This window comes from Salvelinus sp. IW2-2015, linkage group LG11 (assembly GCF_002910315.2).
Source record: "Salvelinus sp. IW2-2015 linkage group LG11, ASM291031v2, whole genome shotgun sequence".
NCBI lineage: Eukaryota > Metazoa > Chordata > Actinopteri > Salmoniformes > Salmonidae > Salvelinus > Salvelinus sp. IW2-2015.
Genome location: NC_036851.1, coordinates 21,527,044 through 21,552,176, shown reverse-complemented (window position 1 = coordinate 21,552,176; position 25,133 = coordinate 21,527,044). Strand labels below are relative to the sequence as shown.

Sequence of the window (25,133 nt, the reverse complement as noted above, 5' to 3'; positions counted from 1 at the left end):
AAGCTCACGAGGCTTTTATAAGTTATATTCTTCAAGAATCAATTGGCATAAATCATTAATTTATGTTGAAAAATGTATGTAGCACTTAAGAATTCTAGCTTTAATGTGATATGATTATATATTATATTTTAGAGAGACAAATAATCCTGATTCTCCATTCTCCTTTAATGTATGAATCTCTGTGAGGCCGGATAGTCATGAAAATCAGACTCCTGAAGCATGCAGCTAGCCCTTTCAGACTGAACTTTGGTGATGAACTGGACACAGTCCTTGCATGAGCTTCCTTTGAGCTCTCTCCGCAGCACAAGGCAGGTAAGCAGCCTAGCTCTTCTCCAGTCCCAGCATCAAGGCTGTCGGCTGCCATGACAACTGGAGCTCTGCCACCATGGTAACAGCAGAATGTGAAACCTCCTTTGAAATATGATGGAGCAGTATGCTGAATCGTAGGATGTACAGTTTTAGTCAGGGGTGATAAATTACATTAAAAAGTCACAATTCTAGAGCCAAAGAGAACTGGAATATTTACTATGGCTGGACCAGTCCATTACAATACATGTTTTCAGTAAAACTTTATTTTTTTCAGTGCATAAACAGAACACCATGTCAAGGTCATTTTCTTTTAAACTACTTAGAATCTTATTTTTCTTACATAAAAAAATAATGGAGCAATTTATATATCTCTATTTTCTTCCCGAAAGAGCACTCAGCGAATATTTATAAAGGTGCTGTACAATATATAAACATTTACAACTACCGTACCCACATAATGTAGAAAGACAACAAGGATTCCTTTTTCTATTAAAGCAATGCAAGGCCACAATATGATACAGAGACAAGACATGAGACTGGGTATAAATGAATATGAGGGGGCATACAACGGTGCAGAATACGTAAGTACAACGAGTCATTAATGAACTATTTCTGGTTTGTAACATGTACTTGCTACTAGCAGCTTCAAGAAACACTGGAGGTTGAGCGTGGTCATTCATTCAACCAACAATCTATTGCACAGAAAACGCCACTGGTTGGCTCATAATTTACACAGTATGTCCTATCAGCGGCCTAGACCTTCAGAGTCTGTGCTTACTGTATAGAAAACTCCACTCTATCATCACACACTGGACCAAATTCAGAGCACTGTTGATATCCGGTCAATTCTGGCTCTGTGAAATCTTAACTTTATCACACGTCATCATTTGCTACTTTAGTGCATTCCCTGAGCTCAGTTATAAACATGTCTTGATCCAAACCGCTGTAGCGCCTGGACGGACAACTTTTGACAACTTATGTCCACTCCGTTGTCCGACAATGTTTGACCCCCATACAAAAACAATATACTCAATCAGTTTTTGACAGATATTACATTTCTGTCTGAATGCAGCCATACCTAGCCTACTCTGGTGTTTAACACAATCACACGCCAAAATTAATTGCAGAAAAACTATTTGAAATTATGATATTGGCCATCAACAGTAAAACTTAAGATATTTATCAAAATCGGTGCTATTGGCACTGTATTAAAATGGCAACAATGTTAGGCATCCTAAATGGTTATTTTCAAAGGAATCAAGATTCTCAGAAAATAAACAAAATTGGTAATATTGTAATCCTACAAGTAAAGGTGTAGTGCAATGGAATTCATATTGGTAAACACCTCAATGTTAGTTTCCGTAAAAAATTACGATGTTCACATATACAGTATTTCAACAATATAACACATTTGGAGCAATGGCAACTTCAGACACATATGGCAATCTGCATGTAGTAGCTACTGTACTGTATATATTTCATGAACGATGAAGACCCATGGCAGCTGCTATCAGTAAAATGCATTAGAAAGGATGGTGCAAGATGATTCAGGATGAACCTTTGTACTCTATATCAAAACATGGAATGGCTCAGTATGGCTACATACAGTATGTATATATATATAATTTCAATAAGTTACACATAGATTATCATAAACATGGTAAACAATATCATACACATGATGAACAATATCTCAAACCACAAGTTTCTGGTCTTTTGTAATGATATATTTTGTATTCAGGAATCATGTCTTAGAACAGTCTAGAATCCTTGGTAAAGCTAATAAAGTCTGAAATCTCTACATGGTGTTCAGGTCAGAACGGTATTTGCACATCAGGAGAAAGGCTCATCCTCAGTGGAGTGGAAAAGGCGTGCAATAAAACAAACATATGGACTGCATGCAGTTGAGCAAATCCCCTGGAAAAAGAGTGCAATGTCAAATGACCAGTCCCAAGGCCCTTGCTGTAGATATCCAACATGAAAATACAACTCTTACTGACAGCCACCCTTTGAGTGGATTGGAGACCTTTCACCTTGGATGCATATGGGATACTAATTGCATTGTGATGGGTGAGGCATGGTTATTATTCATTCAACAAGACGTCCCAGAATTGGCACATGATCACATTTTTGAAGTGTCACTGACAGGCAGGGCCCTGAACATGCCAAACATGCATACAGCCCAGATCAGAGATGTCTGAAGCAGCACACAAGGCAGGAAGAGAGGAAGTGAGCTGACAGCGTTGGCGACACATGCCATTCACAATGTCAAAGGCCAATAGAGGTTAAAAAATACCTCTTAAGGGATACAGCTGGACATGACACATGGCCAATAATGTTGTGATTCCTCGTCCATCCCTCATCTGAGAAAAAAACTGACCAACAATATACAGCATGTTGTAGTACAGCTCAAGTCTGTGTGATTATGTGTCAGCACAGTGTTATCCATAATGTATCAGCAAGTGAGGTCACGCAGCACCTCAGCCTGGGAGAGGATTCTGGCTGAGCTGGGCACTTTCCAGGGTCCAGGGCTAATATGACCCTTTTGGCTCTGAGCATCCCCCTTAAAGTCATTTGAGGAGGACCCTGTGTCTTTTCTGATCCTCTCCTCTGTTGGGGATAACCCAGAGTATTTTCTACTGCTTTCCTCTGTTGTATAGGCTCCAGAATCTGTTATAGTCTTTTCCTCTTTTGAGGAAGCCCCTGTGTCTTTTTTCCTTTTCTCCTCTTTGCGTTTTTCCTTTTCCCCGTCTCTCAGAATATCTCTCCTTGCCCCTGTCTCTAGAGGAGTTGGCCTGTGATGTCCTGACTCTGTCCCAACCCTCTTTGGAATACTGGCCTGCTCATGGGAAGCCTTGGTAGTTCCCCCTCCCCCCTCTCTCTCCTGTATGCTTTTCCTGCTCTTTGAATCCCCCCTTTTGCAGTTTTTGTTTTTCTCAAAGGACTCCTTGCTGGAAAGGTCCTTTGATGTGCTCTGCTGTACCTGCTGTTTCTTTATGTGTGGCTGGCTCAAGACTTCGTGTCCTTCTCGAGGGAACTTTCTGGGGCTGGGTGACCGACTTCCTCTCTGAGCGTAAGCCTTCCTGTCCTTGCTTGTCACTGCTTCCCGGGTCTTCCTCTCAGCCTTTTTGGGGCTGTGTGAACGCTCTTTGAATATTTCACCTGTTTTTTTTGGGCTGCTGGACTCCTTGGAGCCTTTAGACCTGGTATGACCTGGTTTGACCTTATAGAGGTTGATCTGCTCAGGCGTGATGGGAGAGAGCCTGTCTGCCTGCCTGTCTGCCCGCTCCCCATTCCACTTCACTGAGCCAGTGCCCCTGCTGGTCTGGGGGTGGGGTGTTAGGGGAGACAGGAAGTTCCAGTCGGGGGTCTCACTGATGAAAGGGTAGGAACCTGAGACGGAGCTGCAGGTGGAGAACGGAGAAGAGAGGAGTGACGTTTCGGAGACAAGCGCCTCTCTAGGAAAACGTGTGGGTGAAGTGACGGTTGGATCCAACTTACCTAGAAGTAAAATATGTTATTACACAGATGTAATATATATATATAGAGAGGCTCACAGATCATCATGATAGTAACAAGTAACGTACAAGAGCAGAATTTGGATTTTCTAGTCTAGACAGATGAAAGGAGGAAGCAAGAAGGAAATGAGAATGGAATTACCAAGGTAAAAGAGAACAGGCCAGTAAAAGCAATGAAGTGGTTAGTGGTGGTGCTCGTTTGAGTAGTAGCACATAGTAGAGGGGACGTTATCACCTGCAGCAGGGGGAAGAGAGGAAGTGCCAAGAGTAAGCAGTTATACAGTAGACAGCAGAGGACTCCATTCATGAAATAAGCATCCCCAATACAGGCACTCAATTTGGATAACATTTCACATTAACAGAGCATTTTGCTTTTTTACAACCAAATCTCGCTTTTTTTTTTAAGTAAATGGAATGCTATAGGAGGGTCCAATTTCTTTAATGTGATTTCACTAGATTTTTTGAAAGTTACCCAAACCAGTGATTCACTTCCTCATCCTGGTTGTACAGTACAGGGACTCCGAAAAAACATGAACAAAGGCTAAAAAACACTTAAATATGTCCTTTCAGAAATTGAAAAGCTCTCAGTGGAGTGATGCAGGTCTTTAGAACATGAATTTGTGTCATTCCGAACTTTATCTGGATCGTTATATTCCATTTCGTGGCAACTCGAGCGTACTTCTCTGTCCATTCTCGCAGCAGGCTACACGGAGAATGGAACAGCTGGATAGGGGAAACAGCTCGAGTCGGACAAAATGGAATATAAAGTTCAGGAAAAAGTTCGGAATGACACAATTTCATGTGTACAACATCTAAAGACCTYCTATTTCTTATTGTTGCAAGTAAGAATTTATTTGGACGATGTATGCCATGCGTATCCCGTACATACGACTAATACAACTTTAAACTTGAGAAATAAAAATGTCTTTGTAAAAAAGCAAACTTCACCTTTAAAGGTCCAATGCAGCGTTTAAAAAAATAATWATTATTATGTCAATATGAAATAATTTCTGGGTAACAATGAAGTACCTTACCGTGATTGTTTTAAATTAAAATGGTCAAAAAAGAACAAAAATAGCTTCTTGGCCATTTCTCAATTTCTCAATAAATAATTTTGCTAGGACTGTCTGGCAGTGGTCTGAGTGGGGGGGGGGGGGTAACTGAAAACTATTATTATTGGTCTATTAACTAATTTACCAAATGGGTAATGTCACAAGGCAGGCTAAAACTCCATCCCACCAAAACAGGCTGAAATTTCAGCCCTTACACTTATCAATTTCACAGTATTATTCCAACCTCATAGTGTGGAAATATGTATAAAATGCAGAAAAATCACATTTTTGACTGCACTGGGCCTTTATGATAGGGCTAATTTAGATTTCCGCCTAAATATACATACCCAAACTTAATTATTTTTCATGAGATGGCCATAAATTATAACTGGTCATGTTGCATAGTTTTAGAAAAGTCTAGAACTCACCTTTCTGTAAAAAATAGTTATAAATTGCTGAGATGTACTCACTTTTAAGGACATAAGCTCAAATACACAGTACAAATATTATGAAAATTTGAAAAATCCTTAGATTTTTTCCTATTCAACAAAAGTGGGGCAAAAGGGCCTGAAATGACTGAAATGCTTTCTAAATATAGTACAAATCGAATTATAAACAACTTACTATAAGATTTCACATTTCTTATAACTGTAAAATAAATATGATCATACTTAGTGACAGCACAATATTGTCGAAAGATACGTTTCTCCTACACGTCCACTGAGTGTCGCAGAGACACCATTAAAATGTGTGCAGACTCGTTACAACTTCAACTTTAAGCATGAAGTGTTTTGTCTGTCTGTGACAAAGAGAAAGTGGTATTGTTTTAATTCTATGAAATGTTTTTGTATTTTTTCCATGTTGAGAGCTCTGCATATCACAGTGAGATGAAACCACAATTGCTGGATCCGCTAGACTGTCACCATTCATATGCCCCCAGACTGGGCTCACTTGCTCAGAGGAAGTGTAAATCGATTATTTGTCTGGATATGCCAGAAAATGTGACACGTCAGTCCCTATGCAAATGGGGGGGGTGAAACCTGACACTTCAAGTCAGCTCCGTTGAGAGAGTGGAAGAGGAGAGCAGACAGATGGGGCTTTCTGGCACTAAAAGGCATGGGACCCTACTTTGTTTGTTCACAGAGCACTTTGTACACCAAAATATCAGTCGGAACCAGTCCAGTACCGCTCAAAGTATGTCCCCCATATGGGGGACTTAACAGCTAAGAGGTTACATGAATTAACATTAATTAACAAAGTAGTTAACAGGGATAGCTAAATCCTTAAGTAATGTGTGTACAAAGCATTGCTGCATCATCTCATGTTAATTAGCACACCCTTGTTAAATGCTACCAACATGTTATAACATGCATCAACAAACATGTTCAAACATTCTACATCTCATACCACAAAAAGTTATATCTTATCTTGTAGATCTAGACTTCTGTGTACTTACTGTTGTCTTGTACCAGACCCTGCCCTGGCCTTAACAGGAGCTGCACTTTGCTGCCCCCAGCCTGGATCAGCTCGATGGCGCGGGTATGGGTGATGCCCTGGGTCGGCTCTCCATTGATCTCCACTATCTGATCTCCCACCTGCACATACATTTACATTGTAGTCATTTAGCAGACGCTCTTATCCAGTGCGACTTGCAGGAGCATTCGGGTTATCGAGCATATCGATAGATTTTTCACCTAGCCGGCTAGGGGATTCCAACCAGCGACCTTTCGAATACTTACTGACCCAACACTCTTAACCGCTAGGCTACCTGCCGCCCTACATACATACACAAACATTACATTTCGATAAACATACACAAACAAAACACATTTAGATGATCAAATCCCCAAAGGCAACAAGCCATGTTATTATTCAAGACATGTTATTACACATGTAATTAGTCTGTTGTAAGACATAATGATATTGAATAACGCAAACAGTAACGTGTGTGGATATTTCCTATGGCACCGGGGGTCAGACTTACGTGGATTCTCCTGTCCAGCAAAGCAGGCCCCTCCTCAGCCAGTCTCAGGATGTACAGGCCCATGTTGTACTCAGTCCCTCCCCTCAGACTGAAGCCAAAACCCCGGGACCCCCGGTCCAGCTCCACCGTGATGCAGCCCTGCATGGCGCATGCGTACAAACAGACATACACATAACCACACACACACATAGACACACACACAGACACACACACACATTATACACACACACACACAACTTAAGCTGTAAGTTATAATGATGTTTTTTCTGAGTCGTGTCAATTTAATTCATGTAAAATCCCTAAACACTGTACACAAACAATGACAGAAATAACGAAATGAGCCTTGCCTGTTTGGGGCCTGTAACACACATTGTTCCCTGTTCGCTCAGAGGCAGAGTTTTGTAGTCGGCCCAGGTGACTCCCTCCCTTTTCTCCTCCAGATCTAGGTTATAACTAGAACAGACAACAGCATTCAGTCACACTACTATATGTATATCTTCAATAATGCACAGCAGTGTCTCTGCTGGGGGGCACAGAGAACAAAGCAATTTTAATTAATCATTCAGACTTAAGTCTCTGGGTTGTTCTGCTAAATGCTGAAGCAGGGTTTTATTCAATGTTTTGGTGTACTAATGAGTAAGATCAGGGCCTTACCGCTCGTCCTGCATGGCTGACCTCTGACCCATAGCTCTGTGCTGAAGGGCAGGGCTCTGCTTGGCTGAGCTGGCTCCAGAGGGAGGACCCTTGTATTCTAGAATGCACAAATACAAGTCACACCCTTATGAGGACACAAACACACACCAACCATCCTAAACAGTAGTAGGTATATGACTGGGAATACCAGGGAGACCAACATAGTCCCATCTCATGGGTGATACTACTGGTGACGCTTACCATCCTCAGGGACCACGGTGAGGGTGACAGCATTGCCAGCATCCTTGATTAGCTGAACAATGTCATTGTGAGACAGCCCCACGATGGACCGCCCGTTGACCGCTGAGATGCGGTCGCCCACGTTCAGCAGGCCACAGCGGTCAGTAGGGCTGCCTTCGATGATGCGTCCGATCTTATGAGGAATCACTGCAAAGAGAGAGATGTCTGATGATAACACACCCATCCCACCCGATGGATTCAGTCAGAAATATACAATAGGTCTGTGAGGGACTCAATTACTCATTAGTAAAGGAGTAATACTCTTTTCCTTTAAACTCTGTTCCCATACTTTGGGTGATATGATGCTATATTATTTGTAATGGCTTGGTCTAGCTTGAACTGTAGGAGACTGGTGTGTGTTTGGTTGTGTCTGGGATGAGCAGTGGGGTGCTAGGCATCGAATCCATTCTCACCTCCTAGTGGGGGCTTGCTCTTAGAGGTGAGGATGACGAAGCCGAAGCCCTCACTGTCCTTGCGGTGGAGGGTGATGTCGAAGGACTCGTGGTCCAGCACGCTGGGCATCTGGATACGAGGGAGTCTGGGGGAGCCGTTCACCAACACTGGAGCCATGTGGAGCCCTGCCTCCTCCTCAGTCATATCTGAAAAACACAGGGAGAATATAGACTGAAGAGTAGTATCAAACGTGTGTGTGTGTTTTAGTGACCAAGGCGTAGAGGTTCTAGGCAGTCAGTGAGTGCTCACCTCTGTAGATTACTTTCCTACGCACAGTCAACATGACCTGACCGTTGCGGGCAGCGTTGGTCATCAGGTCCAGAACCTGCTTGTGGGAACGGCCCTTGACCATGATTCCATCAATGCCTATGAGCTCATCACCAGCCCTCAGACGCCCATCCTTCTCAGCTGCACCAAGGGGCACGATGGCACCAATATACACCTGTCAAAGAGAGAGTCATACTCTGAGTCAGAAACACTCAAGAAACATTGTCTATAGTGTTAAAAAAGTACAAAGATAATCTAACAGGGAGGAAGTTCATACTTCGGTACTCACTGGCTGCTCTGGACCTTCTCCTCCCAGAACACGGAAGCCAAAGCCAGTCTCCTGGTCCCTCTTGATGAACACATCCAAGTCCTTGGTGTGAGGCTCTGTGGACAGTTTACAGGGGTTAGATAGGGTATCAGAGAGGTGAACACCATTCAATCATCCAGTCAGCAGGGTGAACTCACAGGCTTATCTTATAGCTCACATTGATACTGGATCCACAAATGTAGGGTGACCATTAATAGACGGTCATGAACATACAAATGAAACACTGGCATCCATTTACTACTACAAAGCTATGGATGGAATATAACTGAGCATAAGGTTACTAGACCTCCTCTACAACCAGACTCTGTCGGTGGATGTGCACTCACGCTTGCTCTCCAGCAGGGCCTTGGACTTGAGGTACATCTCTGTGGCGTCCCGTTTGGGGGAGTCGTTGCGCAGGGTTGAGGTGCTGGAATGGTATGGGAGGGCCTGGGAGACAGAGTCTGTGACACAGTCCAGAGTCTCTGTGCTAGCTGTCATCTCCTGCCTCTGACGGGGTCACAGAGCCACAGACACAGACACAGCACAGTTAGATCACATTAAAGACCACACAGTCTATATATACTTCATTACCCAGACACATAGCACAGGATGTAATGGTGATTGAATATTAAAAGAGTGAAAGGTCATTCCACTGCTGGCTCACACATTACCTTCACATTACCCCCGCTAGCTTGATGGTAAACCAATGGCCAATGGGATTTGAATGTAATTTAACATCCACAGGAGTAAGAAGATTTCCCTATGGCACTGACAGGCTTATTCTGTGGAAAAGGCCAGCTTCATCTAAAGCTGTCATACGAATATACAATCTTATCTAAAGAGGCTTCTATGCTTCATTACCATTGAAATCCCCAGACAAAAGGCTGAGAAAATGAATGCTGAATGGAAGTAATTAAGACCGTTTTGAAAGCAAACAAAAGGAGGCCGCGTGAAACATAATCAATATTCAAATTTATACCGGTAGTTATCATTTAATGTGATGCAACGGGGCTTGCTGGTTAGCTAAAGGACAAAAGGCTTTAATATGAAAATGAGGGATAAGTGCCAAGGTACAAAATAGTAAAACACAGAGTATTATAGAACATTGTCTGCTTTTACTCACAGGTTTCAGGCTCTTCACAGGAGATGTCTGACCTGTGAGAAACACCAGCATGAGTCATGAGAATGTTTAGAAAACCTTGCACCAATGAGACATCAGCCAGTAGGTGGCACTGCCTCCCTAACAGAGAACGAGAATGGTGAAGGAATAACTGTGTTTAAATAGTCTAGACTCAGGAGGTATAAAACAGTGCTGTTGCATACTCCATCAAGGAGCATGACATTACTGTGTTATTAAAGATAAATAGGAGATATGTTCATGTGAGAGAGAGGGGACCTAAATGAAGGAGGACTAGTATAGCATAGAGAGTTAGCGAGAGAGAGAGAGAGAGAGAAAGAGAGAGAGAGAAAGTCATGCATGAAATGCAATGACCAATAATGCTTTCTACTGTCAACTGTACAGTACACCCACACGTTTCATCTCTCGCGCTCAGATTGTACCCACACTTAATGTGGCTCCAGCATTAAATGGATTCACCAGCATGCACTTCTCTGGAAGCCTACAGAGGATGACTGTTCATCTGCTAAGCGTAAAAGGGTTAATGGACCCTGGTGTAACCGGGAGATCCAGCTCTATTGCGAGAATCAAGGACATGACGTACATTAAATAAGATGATAAGATGAATGCAGTATGTTTTTTGTCTCTCTCTCCCTCTCCCTCTCTCTCTCTCTCTCTTTCTCTCTCCCAGGCCTTTGCCTCTCACCCAAGGGCCTATCTCTAATGAGGGTTAAATCTGACAMTAGCTCCTCCGCTGGACTGCCTGAATAAGGTGGAGGCTGCTCCAACTGCAGGGTCATGCTCTTTGTGTGTGGGGTGGGAGGGATAGGGTTGAGGGGGTGGAGGGTGGGAGTGTAAGTGTAGAGAAGAAGAGAGAGGAAGGGAGGAGGACCGTGAGGAGGAGACCCCTGGGGCCTCTCACTCCCAGTGCCATACAGCGATTAGCTCTGGCTCTTTAAGGGCCACGGATATAGAAGCATGCAGAAATCCTCTGCGCCTCTGATGATGATCAAAGACAATCCGGTTCATCGACTTGTGTACGATTTTCCCAGGATGGCGGGAGATGGATGTGGGAGACGATTGAAGGGTGCTTTCCCCTCCCTCACTCCCCAGGAGCAGAGCAGGCAGAGCAGAGCCCCTTGCTTATGTAACTTCTCTTCCTAGGCCTGCAACAGACTGCAGTAGGAACGCCTGACGGAGAGAGAGTCTCAGCAGAACTGCGAAACAGCCTGAAGAGATACAGCATATCCTGTACAGGGAGATGTGGTAGAGATCTGTGCATACAGAGAGGTGTTTAGAGGGATATGTGAAAGGTACACTATACAGTATATATAAAAGTATGTGGACTTTTGTATATGAAATGGGTTTTCATGGCCGAGCAGCAGCACTCAAGCCTGAGATCCCCATGCGCAATGCCAAGCGTCGGCTGGAGTTGTGTAAAGCTCGCCGTCATTGGATCTGGAGCAGTGGAAACTTGTTCTCTGGAGTGATGAATCACGCTTTACCATCTGGCTGTCCAACAGAAGAATCTGCGTTCGGCGGATTCCATGAGAACTCTACCTGCCCCAATGCATAGTGCCAACTGTAACGTTTGGTGGAGGAGGAATAATGGTCTGGGGCTGTTTTTCATGGTTTGGGCTAGACCCCTTAGTTCCAGTGAAGGGAAATCTTAATGCTACAGCATACAATGACATTCAAGACGATTTGGGGATGGCCATTTTCTGTTTCAGCATGACAATGCCCACTGTACACAAAGCGAGGTCCTTACAGAAATGGTTTGTCAAGATTGGTGTGGAAGAACTTGACTGGCCTACACAGAGCCCTGACCTCAACCCCATCGAACACCTTTGGGATGAATTGGAACGCCGACTGCGAGCCAGGCCTAATCCTACAAAATCAGTGGCCAACCTCACTAATGCTCTAGTGGCTGAATGGAAGCAAGTCTCCGCAGCAATGTTCCAACATCTAGTTGAAAGCCTTCCCAGAAGAGTGAAGGCTGTTATAGCAGCAAAGGGGGACCAGCTCCATATTAATGCCCATGATTTTGAAATGAGATGTTCAACGAGCATCATGGTTGTAGGAGCTGTTGGTCATGTAGTGTACATGTGAAGGGTGGGTTGGTTTGCATAGGGGGTCTCTACAATTGTCATTACTATGAGATCGTATAAGACAAAGAAGCAACAGTCCCTCGTGTTCACCTACAGCAGACACAGTTTGTGTGTGTGTGTGCGCGTGCGTGTGAGTGAGTGGTAGTTGACCCACTCTCTCACCTCCTGTCAGTATCAGCACATTGACCTCTCTCCCCAGGGATACTGTTGAGGTCACATTGACAGTGATATCACTATCACACTAATGCCATTGCAAAAGTAATGTCGCAGCAGTACAGTCACAGTGTTAGTGTTATGTAACACAAGGCAGCGTTAACAAGACTCACCTCCTCTGAGCACCAGGACGTTGACCTCACTCCCCACCTGCAGGTCTTTGAGGATGTCCACCACCTGGGCGTGGCTTAGTGTCTGGACGTTCTGACGGTTGATCTCCTTGATCACGTCTCCCTTCAGCAGGCCGCGGCACCACTGGGCGTCCAGGATCATCTTCACCTTCTGGCCCAGGGGGCAGTCTGCGATGGCAAACCCAAACCCGCCTGGGCCCTTCACCAGGTGCACACTCACAAGTTCGGGCTGCAACAGGCCTGTTCCCCCCTGCTCAGAACGCCTCCCGTTGGGCAGGGCAGCCACCACGGGCCGTCCGCTGGCGTCGGTGGTGACGTAGTGAAGCTCCTGGGAGGAGCCGTGCAGCACGTCATCCTTCACCAGCAGGGGCTGGCCATTGATSAGGGGCACGGCCGTCACCACCTCGCCCCCTTGCAGGGGCTGAGAAGGTAGGGGAGGTGTGTCCTCACTGTCTGGCTCCACGTCTGGGGGCAGCGGGTAGCCGCGGCACAACACCATGTCAACGTACTGACTCACTGGGATGGACTGGAACATCTGCACCACTTCAGGGTGGGTCTTCCCCAGCACACATGTCCCGTTGATCTCCACGATCACATCGCCTGGCGGGGGGAGACCAGAGAGGGAGAAGGAGAGGAGAGAGAGAAAACTAGCCTTAGTAAACAGTAAACATATACAGACTTACCCATGGGAGATGTAATGGTTGTTATGGCAATACAGTTGCTTGTTAGCTAGGTGACTCTCTTGTTTGTAACGGACTAAATTATTTTTCAGATGGATCATCATTATCAGAAAGTCCTCTATTCGACTTGACTGTCAAACAGGTGCCACCCCCTCTTCTCCACGTTCCTTCGTCCTCCCATCTCTCCCCCATCCCTTTCATCTCATGTCCTACTTACCTCACTTCTTCCTGCCACCTCCCTCCTTCCCTCCCTCCTCTGCGCCCTCTCTCCATTGTTCTAACAGACCCCAACTTGCAGTGCTTCCAGGCAGATCATTAGGAGAGAGATGGGTATGTTTCCTTTACATCTCACCCTGACGTCCAGCTCAGGGAACAGCAACCGTCGTCAAACAGGAAAGGCATGTTGGTCTCTCAGCTCACACAAGCAAAGCTGCTGAGGATGCAGAGCCCCAGATAGCCTTAAAGCTAAAGGAAGATCAGAGTGTGCAACAGAGATACAGGGCTACACACAGAATCCACCATAACCTGTCCTGCTCCAGAATGATCCCCTTGAAAATGAAACTGACAGAATTCTTGCTCTTTCTTTCTATTGCATCTCTTAGGGAAGTGTTAGGGTAAGTGCAGTCCCTCTATAGGGACCAACATGCCTTTCATTAGGTTCACTAGCTGTCTTTTGAGCTGGTGAAAGTGTGTGGCTCTCCACAGCTCAGCACAGCAGTGTATTACTCACCGGAGGCAATCTTTTTATCGATGGCGGCAGGGCCGTCGTTGAGGACATTCTTCACCTGCAGGAACTCATCATGGCGGTCGCCCCCGATGATGGTGAAGCCAAAGCCCTGGGAGCTCTTCCTCAGAGCAGTGTGGAACATCTCTCCCTGCAGCTGGGATGGGTCCGGGGTGAAGCCTGATGCAACCTGCTCACCTGGAACGTGAATGTGTACGAGTGGGAGGTTAGAGCAAGTTGCATAGCTAAATAAGGTGTGACAAACAACAACATAGTAACAAAGTAACAACCTCAAGACAACGTTTCAAACGTTAACAAAAATAGCAAATCTCTCAAGTAAGGTACAATATTATTCACTACAGTATAGCTAAAAGCTCTTCGAACATCCTGAAATGCATTTTTGTCAGCAATTAACCACACTGCAACAAGAACTTCCCTGCCAGGTCAACACAGCAAGCTGCCCTAAACAATAGTTCCTTTGACTAAAACACTGCCCTGTATGATAACTAAAACATTAACAGACAAAATATTTAATGACACCTTTAGTAGCTTAGTAATTTGATGTGAATTGTGGAATTCATTAACATGCTGTTGATTCAAACAGTGACATAACACCTCAGAAATTGTTCAGTTAGGCATGAGGCCCTTTTTCATGTTCTCCCAAAAGAGCCAGTGAGTCAGAAAAAGAGGTTTGTCAGGGGAGCCTTGTATAACTTTAGTAAGGAACAACATAAGGTCATTGGCAGCATACATATCCCCTTGTACGACCGTGGACACACAGTCCAGTAAATAACAGGCTGTCAGGGTCATACGGCATTAAATGGGCCAGCTGAGCTTTTACCTCGCTGGCTTTACTGTCCTATCAGCACTTTATAGCAGAAGCATACCATCTTTTCTCCCCGCTTCACTGCCTCAGGTGGCATTTCGATACATTCCAGTCCTATATGATAGAGCAAAACAGCCCTGTGGTGACTGTATGGAACTGCATGGCCCATAGTGCAGCTCAGAGCTGAGGGGGGTTTAATACAATGTGGATGGACTCTAGCTGTCCTGTTCAATGGATCAAGAGAATCTTATTTACATAATCACATTCATAATCACATGATGAACGCTTTTCAAACTGTGACAGTGATAACCAATCTGTCATTTAACATGTGTGCGTGTGCGTGTTTGTGTGTGTGTGCATGCATTTCATGTGTGTGTATTACACTCCAGAGATCTCTATGTGATGAAATGCTGACAGCATTTGAAGGCCAGAACAGAGGAACCCAAATCATTCTCAACAGCCATGATGTGTATAATGTTTGGTACAATTCACCACAGACAACAGTCAACATGACCACAGACAGTCTTGTTCATGTGATTAAAATGAAGCTGCTGGTAGAGGTTAAAAGGGTGGAGATGAATAATAGCTATATAAGGCTGTCAGTGTCAGTCTAGTTGAAATGCAGAGGGATTACTAGGGCTCTCTAGGCAGGCTGGAGTGGGGAGCCTTGTCAAAACACTGCTTAAAGAGCATCTCATAGGCCTTCGGTTCAAATAAACCAGCAACTAGGGCAGTGCCGATCATGGGATTTTGTATGACCGTAATTGGCCAGCCAAATGACAGCGTTACCGTAATAACTGTTCAAATAGCATCTTTTTTTTGCAAATTTTCTCATCTCTTCCGCTCCTGACTGCATGTGCTGGAATTCTATGTGTGCTGTTGCTGCCTAGGCAACAGAAGACTAGTTTGCTTGTTTCAGCAAGGAGCAAAAACGTTTCATCATGTTATTAGGAGTCCCGTGTTACAGCCAAAACGGACTCAACTGCACATATGCCCGGCCGTCCCGTTTTCAGTCAGCGATTCGTTCCACACACACACACACACACACACACACACACACACACACACACACACACACACACAACACACACACACACACACACACACACACACACACACACACACACACACACACACACACACACACACACACACACACACCACACACACACAACACCACAGTGATGGACGGATTATTATTTTCATGGCGGTTTTCATCCATAACCGTCGGTTACATGGTTATACAGTATGGTAATTGTGCCAGACCTACTAGTAACCATATCACCTAAACAGACAGGGTCTGGTCTGATACATAGCTTCAGTTTCAAGTTTTATTGTCACGTGCAAAAGTACAGTGAAATGCCTTTCTTGCAAACTCTAATCCCAAAAATACAGTAATAGACCAAGGTCGGTAGGTCCAGAAGGTGTAGTATTGCACTGTGGGAATCTGTAGTCCCACATGTTGTTGAAGATGACTGTTGGTAAGGGACCTTTAGGAATTTCTAAAAGGTCAATCCAAGTTGAGGTCTGATGGTCTCCACTCAGATCCTTGGTAAACACTGCAGACGGGCCTCTATGTTGCATTACTTGCTCTGGGAATCTCTGAGCTTGGAAAACTCCCGGTAGCCTGAGGTGCAACTGCCATTGTTTTGGTTACATCATAGTAACCTTCTGACAACCCACACCATGGTGCAATCACAGGGAAGATGGCTGCCTCAGTCCCTCCCCACCTGGCTAGAAATAGCAAGTTAACTAGTTGAGAGATGTCTTGTTATGCTTGGCACTTATTAAGATGTGCTGTTCCAACAGCTGTCACAGCCGCTCCCCTTCCCTCCTCCTCTCAACCAACCCATTTGTGAACTCCTCAGCAGCAGAACATGAATGTCAAGCTGTACTCCCTGCACTGTCATGTATTATACATCCATTGTAATGAAAGCATATTTAATTCATATGGTTTATTATGGCAGAAGAGTGGCTTGTCTTACATGCCAACTCTGGCATGAGTATAGAGAACTTGCCATCCCTTGGACAGAGTAGATCATACATGGCTACTTTTGAACGGCTATTCATGCATGATAACACTTGACACGATAACTCTCCTACAACCATGAGCGAGGTCATGGCTGCTACATTTTCCACCACTGCAAACCTATTCAACACAACACAGAATGACTGAGATGTAGGAGGTCAACATGCAATCATGGAAGCTCATTGTTGAGTTTAGATATATAACAGCCTTAAGAAAGATGTCCAGAGCTGAAGGAGTGAGGTGAAGACAAAGTGAGGTGACTAATGTTTACCTGGGGGAGGTGGTGCCCCCTGCTGGATAGAGGCAGTAGTCTCCTGGCTCAGCTTCCTCTTAGCCTCAAGGACTGGGTTCTCAAACTGGGTTCTCTGGTTGATGTGACTGAAACAGAAACAATCTATTATGTGATTAAAATTGTTGACACCAATTTACTGACACAGACAAGATCCCTTGAACCATCTGTGTGTAATTCTGCAGACCACCTGTGTGTGCTTCATAATGAAAGCACTGTTATGAATGGTTATAGCATGTCTTAGAATGTACTGGGGTGATAGAAGGCACTATACATTAATTCTCAATCCATTAACAATAGGTATTTTTACATAGCTTTCCCAGTGTTTCTTCTGTGAGCTGTTGATAGCAAGTCTATACAGATGCAAGGGGGTTAGTGTCCTCTTCATGTCTATGCCTAATGTTTGGACTGTTCAAATCAATCAAATCACATTGTATTGGTCACATACACATATTTAGCAGATGTTATTGCGGGTGTAGCGAAATGCTTGTGTTCCTAGCTCCAACAGTGCAGTAGTATCTAACAATTCACAACAATACACACATCTAGAAGTTAAAGAATGGAATTAAGAAATATAGAACTATTAGGATGAGCAATGTCGGAGTGGAATACAGTATATACATATGACATGAGTTAAACAGTATGTAAACATTATAAAGTGACTAGTGTTCCATTATTAAAGTGACCAGTGATTCCATGTTAGTTGAATAAAACTAGAGATGAACTCCTGACTACTTTTTCTTATCTTTAACAATGTAAACAGTCTGTCCCTCTGGCATAACAAAGCCATTGTTTTACACAGAGTTCATTTTGAACTGAAACACCGGCGGCAAAACGGCCCCGTCCATTTGCCTTTGAAACAAACAGTATGGGTTCCTCTCTCTCACACACAGCCTCTGCCTAGGAGGGACCCTTATGTAATACCAGTAATAAAACAAAGCAAGCGTTTAATTTCCTTGTCATCACAACAGCCACCTTTCCCTCTCCTTCCCTCCTTGATAACTCTCACAACCCTCCTCCTATACCTACTGCTGCTATAATGGCTGGGTTTCAGAGATGTCTTGCTGGGGCAGCCAGAACACCTTCTGTACATAGACACTCACACTCACAATCATTGCTGTGTTTTCACCTGGGTGAATGTGATGTTACCAACAGAGCTTCTGTTTACCACCCACTGAAAAACCAATACAAGAGTCTTGATCATGGAATAGTATTGTTCTCAAATTGATGGTTCCCGAGCAGTACACCACATGTCTAGTAACACATGGTATCCCTGCTATCTATATAGAATGTATACTGTACCTATAGTTAGCTTATGATCTATGGTATTGCTGGGGAATATATCAGATATTCATGTGGTGGCAGAGTGAACAGACTTACTCTACATAATATGTTCCATACTGTGGGTCCTCTATTTCCTCCCAGCCATACGGAAGCTCTGTGGATACAGGAAGAGATGCATTGTGTTCAACTACTATCACACAAAACATGCAAATGTACAGTACTGCAGGATAACAGGGCATAGTGATGAGAAGAGACCAGCAGACACGAGACACAATGCTTATGCACACATTACAGTTGGGCGATACTGGAGTTTCCAGGTATAAGACGGATAATAAGTTTGCTTTGTTTTCTTCCCACCAGGGAAGTTAAGCATGAGAAAATGGGCATGAAAAAAGCCCCCACTGACATTTTGCAGTTTTCGCAGGCAGCCTGGCTGGAATGGCTGCTGTACTGTACATCAAGCTCTGGTGAGCACATGAAGCCCACAAAAAAACACTCTTCACGCAAGAGAGAGCTTTGGAGTTGCTTTTCAGAGGCAGCACACCAACTAGCATTCTGCCTGCCTTTAAAGATCCATTAGAAACAACCGACCAGGGTCCTGTGTCTCCCTCGTACCCCCCACTCTCTCCCTACACTTAGCCCACATCACAGCCACACACCCTGGGAATGGATGGGCAAACAAGTTGGCACTCCTGGTACTCCTGGCATTCAAGTGACGCAAACAAGCTTCGTTCCATGTTGAAGAAATACACATACAGTTCTTTCAGAAAGTATTCATACCCCTTGACCTATTCCACATGTTTTTGTGTTACAGCCTGAATATATTTTTTTCTCACCCATCTACACACAATACCCCATAATGACAAAGTGAAAACATGTTTTTAGAATTCTTTGCAAATGTATTGAAAATGAAATACAGAAATGTCAAATTTACATACAGTTTACATACACCTTAGCCAAATACATTTAAACTCKGATTTTCACTATTCCTGACATTTAATCCAAGTAAAAATTCCCTGTTTTAGGTCAGTTAGGATCACCACTTTATTTTAAGAATGTGAAATGTCAGAATAATAGCAGAGAGAATGATTTATTTCAGCTTTTATTTCTTTCATCACATTCCCAGTGGGTCAGAAGTTTACATACATTCAATTAGTATTTGGTAGCATTGCCTTTAAATTGTTTAACTTGGGTCAAACATTTCAGGTAGCCTTCCACAAGCTTCCCACAATAAGTTGGGTGAATTTTGGCCCATTCCTCCAGACAGAGCTGGTGTAACTGAGTCAGGTTAGTAGGCCTCCTTGCTCGCACACCAGTCCCTCCTGCAGCAAAGCACCCGCACAACATGATGCTACCACCCCCGTGCTTCACGGTTGGGATGGTGTTCTTCGTCTTGCAAGCATCCCCCTTTTTCCTCCAAACATAACGATGGTCATTATGGCCAAACGGTTCTATTTTTGTCTCATCAGACCAGAGGACATTTCTCCAAAAAGTACGATCTTTGCCGCCCCTATGAGGGGTGCGTCACTTGAGTGGGTTGAGTCACTGACGTGATCTTCCTGTCTGGGTTGGCGCCCCCCCTTGGGTTGTTCCGTGGCAGAGATCTTTGTGGGCTATACTCGGCCTTGTCTCAGGATGGTAAGTTGGTGGTTGAAGATATCCCTCTAGTGGTGTGGGGGCTGTGCTTTGGCAAAGTGGGTGGGGTTATATCCTTCCTGTTTGGCCCTGTCCGGGGGTATCATCGGATGGGGCCACAGTGTCTCCTGACCCCTCCTGTCTCAGCCTCCAGTATTTATGCTGCAGTAGTTTATGTGTCGGGGGGCTAGGGTCAGTTTGTTATATCTGGAGTACTTCTCCTGTCTTATCCGGTGTCCTGTGTGAATTTAAGTATGCTCTCTCTAATTCTCTCTTTCTCTCTTTCTTTCTCTCTCTTGGAGGACCTGAGCCCTAGGACCATGCCTCAGGACTACCTGGCATGATGACTCCTTGCTGTCCCCAGTCCACCTGGCCGTGCTGCTGCTCCAGTTTCAACTGTTCTGCCTGCGGCTATGGAACCCTGACCTGTTCACCGGACGTGCTACCTGTCCCAGACCTGCTGTTTTCAACTCTCTAGAGACCGCAGGAGCGGTAGAGATACTCTTAATGATCGGCTATGAAAAGCCAACTGACATTTACTCCTGAGGTGCTGACTTGCTGCACCCTCGACAACTACTGTGATTATTATTATTTGACCATGCTGGTTATTTATGAACATTTGAACATCTTGGCCATGTTCTGTCATAATCTCCACCCGGCACAACCAGAAGAGGACTGGCCACCCCTCATAGCCTGGTTCCTCTCTAGGTTTCTTCCTAGGTTTTGGCCTTTCTAGGGAGTTTTTCCTAGCCACCGTGCTTCTACACCTGCATTGCTTGCTGTTTGGGGTTTTAGGCTGGGTTTCTGTACAGCACTTTGAGATATCAGCTGATGTGAGAAGGGCTATATAAATAAATGTGATTTGATTTGTCCCCATGTGCAGTTGCAAACCGTAGTCTGTCTTTTTTAAGGCAGTTTTGGAGCAGTGGCTTCTTCCTTGCTGAGCGTCCTTTCAGGTTATGTCAATATAGGACTCGTTTTATTGTGGATATAGATACTTTTGTGCCTGTTTCCTCCAGCATCTTCACAAGGTCCTTTGCTGTTGTTCTGGGATTGATTTGCACTTTTCGCATCAAAGTGTGTTAATCTCTAGGAGACAGAACACATCTCCTTCCTGAGCGGTAAGATAGCTGCGTGGTCCCATGGTGTTTATACTTGCGTACTATTGTTTGTACAGATGAACGTGGTACCTTCAGGCGTTTGGAAATTACTCCCAAGGATGAACCAGACTTGTGGAGGTCTACAATTTTTTTCTGAGGTCTTGGCTGATTTCTTTTGATTTTCCCATGATGTCAAGCAAAGAGGCACTGAGTTTGAAGGTAGGCCTTGAAATACATCCACAGATACCCCTCCAATTGACTCAAATTATGTCAATTAGCCAGAAGCTCCAGAAGCTTCTAAAGCCATGACATCATTTTCTGGAATTTTCCAAGCTGTTTAAAGGCACAGTCAACTTAGTGTATGTAAACTTCTGACCCACTGGAATTGTGATACAGTGAATTATAAGTGAAATAATCTGACTGTTAACAATTGTTGGAAAAATGACTTGTGTCATGCACAAAGTAGATGTCCTAACCGACTTGCCAAAACTATAGTTTGTTAACAAGAAATGTATGGAGTTGTTGAAAAACAAGTTTTAATGACTCCAACCCAAGTGTATGTAAACTTCCGACTTCAACTGTAAGTATTCACACCTCTGATTCATTACTTTTTAGAAGCACCTTTGCATGCATAGTCTTTCTGGGTAAGTCTCTAAAAGCTTTCCACACCTGGATTGTGCAACAAAATTCTTCAAGCTCTGTCAAATTGGTTGTTGATCATTGCTAGACAACCATTTCAGGTCTTGCCATAGACTTTCTAGTAGATGATTAGTTTAGTGCCTTGTTGCAAACAAGATGCATGTTTTTATTCTGTACAGGCTTGTCTGTATAGAAATGCAGTCATTTATATTTGATGAGCTGTCCGTATGTGTGAAATAATGCACAGTATGCTGTAAGGCAGGGGCTGAGGGGCATAACCATGCGTAAAACTGCATGTGTGTACTAGTACAGTAGTAGAAGTAGCYGTAGTAGTAGTAGCAGTACAGTAGTAGTAGTAGTAGTAGTAGTAGTAGTAGTAGTAGTGGTAGCTGTAAGAGCTTTATGTACGTATGTACTGTATGGTCCACTAAGGTCCTGAAGCCTTACCTCCATCCTCACACTTCTCTGGGGGCTTGGCCTTCTTGGCCAGGCGGGGGTCCAGCCAGGTGGTGGTCTTGCTGTTGTGACTGAAGGGCAGATAAGAGAAACATTAAAAAACCTGAGCCAGCTACTGACACTGGTATTTGCATCAGTGGAAAGGTAGACAGTCATGTACCCACCAACATGGTATGCTTTCTTTGAAAGCTACACAAGTTACAAATAACTGCTTGACCAATTAATTCATCCTGCTTTGTATTCAAATGAGGGAAAAACTGAAACACAGTATTCATTATGACATGTGGCGWCTTCAGACAAGATCAGCTGGAAGCCTGTTTTCAAACAACTCAAGGGCCTCTGGGAGAGCTATATTTACTGAATCATTCCTAAAACACAGTATTGATTGTTCAGGAAAACTTGAAACCACCAAGTAAATGAGCTTAGACTAGAAACACTTTTGCAACAATTATGTAGGCTAGGGCTGTCAGTTTTGGAGTAAACATTGAGTCAATATGAGTGGATTTTAAAGAGACCCACACCAGTCCAGGCCTTGGCTTGTTTAACTAATTAACTTAAATCCACAGTCTGTTCGACATGGCTTATGTAACACGTGTGCTATGTGCTTCACTAATCTAACCAACAATTGTATGATACTTTGCATGATGCTGATCAGATATAGCCATTTACTGCATAACCTGTAACGTAACATTCAACATTCAGTCCAGAGCAGAAGTAAGTGTCTCATGTCATTAAAAAAACATCATCTACATTTCTGACATGTATTTAATTATTTAGCATGAAACTCTATTAAGCAGAAACTCAGCATTTTTTGGGAGGAGCCTTGAACTCTCTGTATCTACAGTGTAGCAGAGTTTAAACAACCAGGACTCAGTCGACTCAAGGATGTCTCTTTGTCCTGTCCCTGAGTGGATATACGGGTGTTGTTGCAGTACTCACTCTATGAAGTAGACCATGCCCGTCTCAGTGTAGGCCATCTCCCAGTTGAGAGGCAGTGGTTCCAGGCTGTCGTCGCGGGGCAGAGAGCTCCACGTACGGAAGTCCATTGCACTGCTGGACTGGGTGTAGCTGGGCACCGCCTTCCTCCATGATGCCCCCTCTTTATGCTCTGAAAGAGAGAGAGTGAGAGAGAAACAGCAGAAGGTTAGTCCTGCATGGACACCTCAAGCCTCATCCTGTTCTCCCAGCTGCAGTGGGAGGAAGGAGGGTTTGATGTCGGTAAAGGATTTGCATGCAAGAGATTGTGTGTTCTGTTCACCAAGGCACTGTTTTGCATTTGCATGTACGTGTAAGCGTGTTTATGCATATGTGTGTACACCCCCTGGGTTTCAATGATATACTGTAGTAACTGAGGATTCACAGTAAAAAGGCCATTTTAGCTTGAGGCTATTTGGTACAATAATACTGTCTTTATAGTTATTTCTATACTTTTTATTTATTAATTTAATGAGAACTGCAATAAAAGCATCACAATCAACATGAGCATAGACACAACAAAGGCTCTCCAGGGTACAAAAAGCTGCCAAATGAAACCTATACCCAAGGGTCTTCTAATTGAGGGACTGTTTTTGTATAATGCTAACCTCTGCACAAGCATATGATACAATGAGGCTCAACACCAAACAGCTTCTTCCAGTGTATACCACAGAGCTAATACAGGCAGCCCATGAGCATGGCAAGTTTGTGCAGGTGCTTCTGTATTTGAGTAAATAGTTAACACACTACTACATCCATGGGACTTGCTGGTATTTCCAACAGATTGTTTATTTACTTGTTAGCTTGAAGGATGGGGAGGAACTGGCAAATGAGTCTGACCTCAACCGGTTATGCTAATCTGACTTCATCCACGCATGTACATGCGCACACACACAAACGCGCACACACACACACACACAGGATCTGCGGATGTTCTGACTGGCCTCATGTAAACACCATGCACCATAGCCAGCCTTGGGGCAGCGCCTTGAGGAGAGCTGAGGTCATCAGAGACAGTTCACAGAGGGGTGAGAGCCTGAGAGCCCACACCACACTGACTGCACTAGACACATACAGGAAGTCAGGCAGGGATCAGGGTTTGTCTTCAACACAGAGACCAGGGAAGTTCAGTCAGGAGTTTTGGGCATTGCACTCACTTTTTCCATAAACCTTCTGACCTGTTCATAATTGTTTCCATATATGGTTGGTTTGGAATGAAAAGTTCAGAACAACCCCAACATGACTGCAGTACAGCAGAAATGTGATGTATTTTACATAAAAAYACTTGTAACCCATTTCTGTTGGAATCAGGCTATCCTTGGGCACATCAAAGACAGCCCAGATCCTTTGAGAGAGGAGTCCTGATTGATCACACACATGGAGTCTCTTGTCTTAGGGTAAGAAGACTGCTGCCTTCCAAGGTGACCTGCACTACAGTAGAAGGTGTTACTGATACTGGATGTGCTTTTTAGGCATGGCCTTGGTGTGGGAAGTGTCTGGCTATATAGACAGAGCATGGTTGGATAACACAGACAGACAGATAGCACAAACTAGGAATAATGGGGAAGGTGAGCACAGCTCCTAGATCATAGGTCAATATGTACAGTATAGAGCAGAATTATGTTATAGAGTAGAAATATGATATAGTCTATAGTCATAATAATGTACATCTAAAAGTAGAAAGATATTTGAATTAGGACTAAGAGACGTACAAAAGGGGACTATCCTGAGCAAAGAGAGAAAGGGAAGGAGAGGGGGTTTGAGTGTGAGATGTACTGACCTGGGAGGCCATTGGCCAGAGGTGGCCTCTCATCATCGTCCTCCTCCTCAGGGACCACACTGTCCTTCCTGTCCATTTTGCTGACGGAGGTGGTGCGTTTACGCTGGACCTCGTTGTCATAGTCCTCATCAAACAGCACCTGATCCACCAGGTCAGGCTGCACCAGGGTGGGCTCTGCTGGGGGCTTGGGGGTCCCATAGTAGTTACCTGGAGATAGAGGGGGAGGGAGGGGAGAGAGGGAGAGAAAATAGAGAGAGAGAGAGAGAGAGAGAGAGAGAGAGAGAGAGAGAGAGAGAGAGAGAGAGAGAGAGAGAGAGAGAG

At 44.3% G+C, this 25,133-nt stretch overlaps 1 protein-coding gene across 3 annotated transcripts in view; it reads right to left on the bottom strand.

The window, feature by feature from the left end:
* Positions 1-508: 508 nt before the first annotated feature.
* LOC111969958 (membrane-associated guanylate kinase, WW and PDZ domain-containing protein 3) overlaps positions 509-25,133 on the bottom strand; it is a 145,136-nt gene continuing 120,511 nt past the window's right edge. The window contains exons 4-22 of one of the 3 annotated variants that reach the window (XM_023996363.2): positions 24,813-25,019; positions 22,997-23,165; positions 22,049-22,128; positions 18,324-18,381; positions 16,926-17,032; positions 13,806-13,997; positions 12,378-12,995; positions 9,950-9,981; positions 9,171-9,333; positions 8,794-8,900; positions 8,499-8,691; positions 8,210-8,395; positions 7,758-7,943; positions 7,518-7,614; positions 7,211-7,316; positions 6,864-7,001; positions 6,336-6,474; positions 3,970-4,062; positions 3,319-3,810 (exon numbers count right to left, since the gene is read on the bottom strand). In XM_023996363.2, coding sequence (XP_023852131.1) covers positions 4,010-4,062; positions 6,336-6,474; positions 6,864-7,001; positions 7,211-7,316; positions 7,518-7,614; positions 7,758-7,943; positions 8,210-8,395; positions 8,499-8,691; positions 8,794-8,900; positions 9,171-9,333; positions 9,950-9,981; positions 12,378-12,995; positions 13,806-13,997; positions 16,926-17,032; positions 18,324-18,381; positions 22,049-22,128; positions 22,997-23,165; positions 24,813-25,019 — 2,831 coding nt within the window. In that variant the 3' untranslated portion in view covers positions 3,319-3,810; positions 3,970-4,009. Of the gene's footprint in view, positions 3,811-3,969; positions 4,063-6,335; positions 6,475-6,863; positions 7,002-7,210; positions 7,317-7,517; positions 7,615-7,757; positions 7,944-8,209; positions 8,396-8,498; positions 8,692-8,793; positions 8,901-9,170; positions 9,334-9,949; positions 9,982-12,377; positions 12,996-13,805; positions 13,998-16,925; positions 17,033-18,323; positions 18,382-22,048; positions 22,129-22,996; positions 23,166-24,812; positions 25,020-25,133 lie in introns of all 3 variants that reach the window. The other 2 variants (XM_023996360.2, XM_023996361.2) reach the window with 2 other exon arrangements.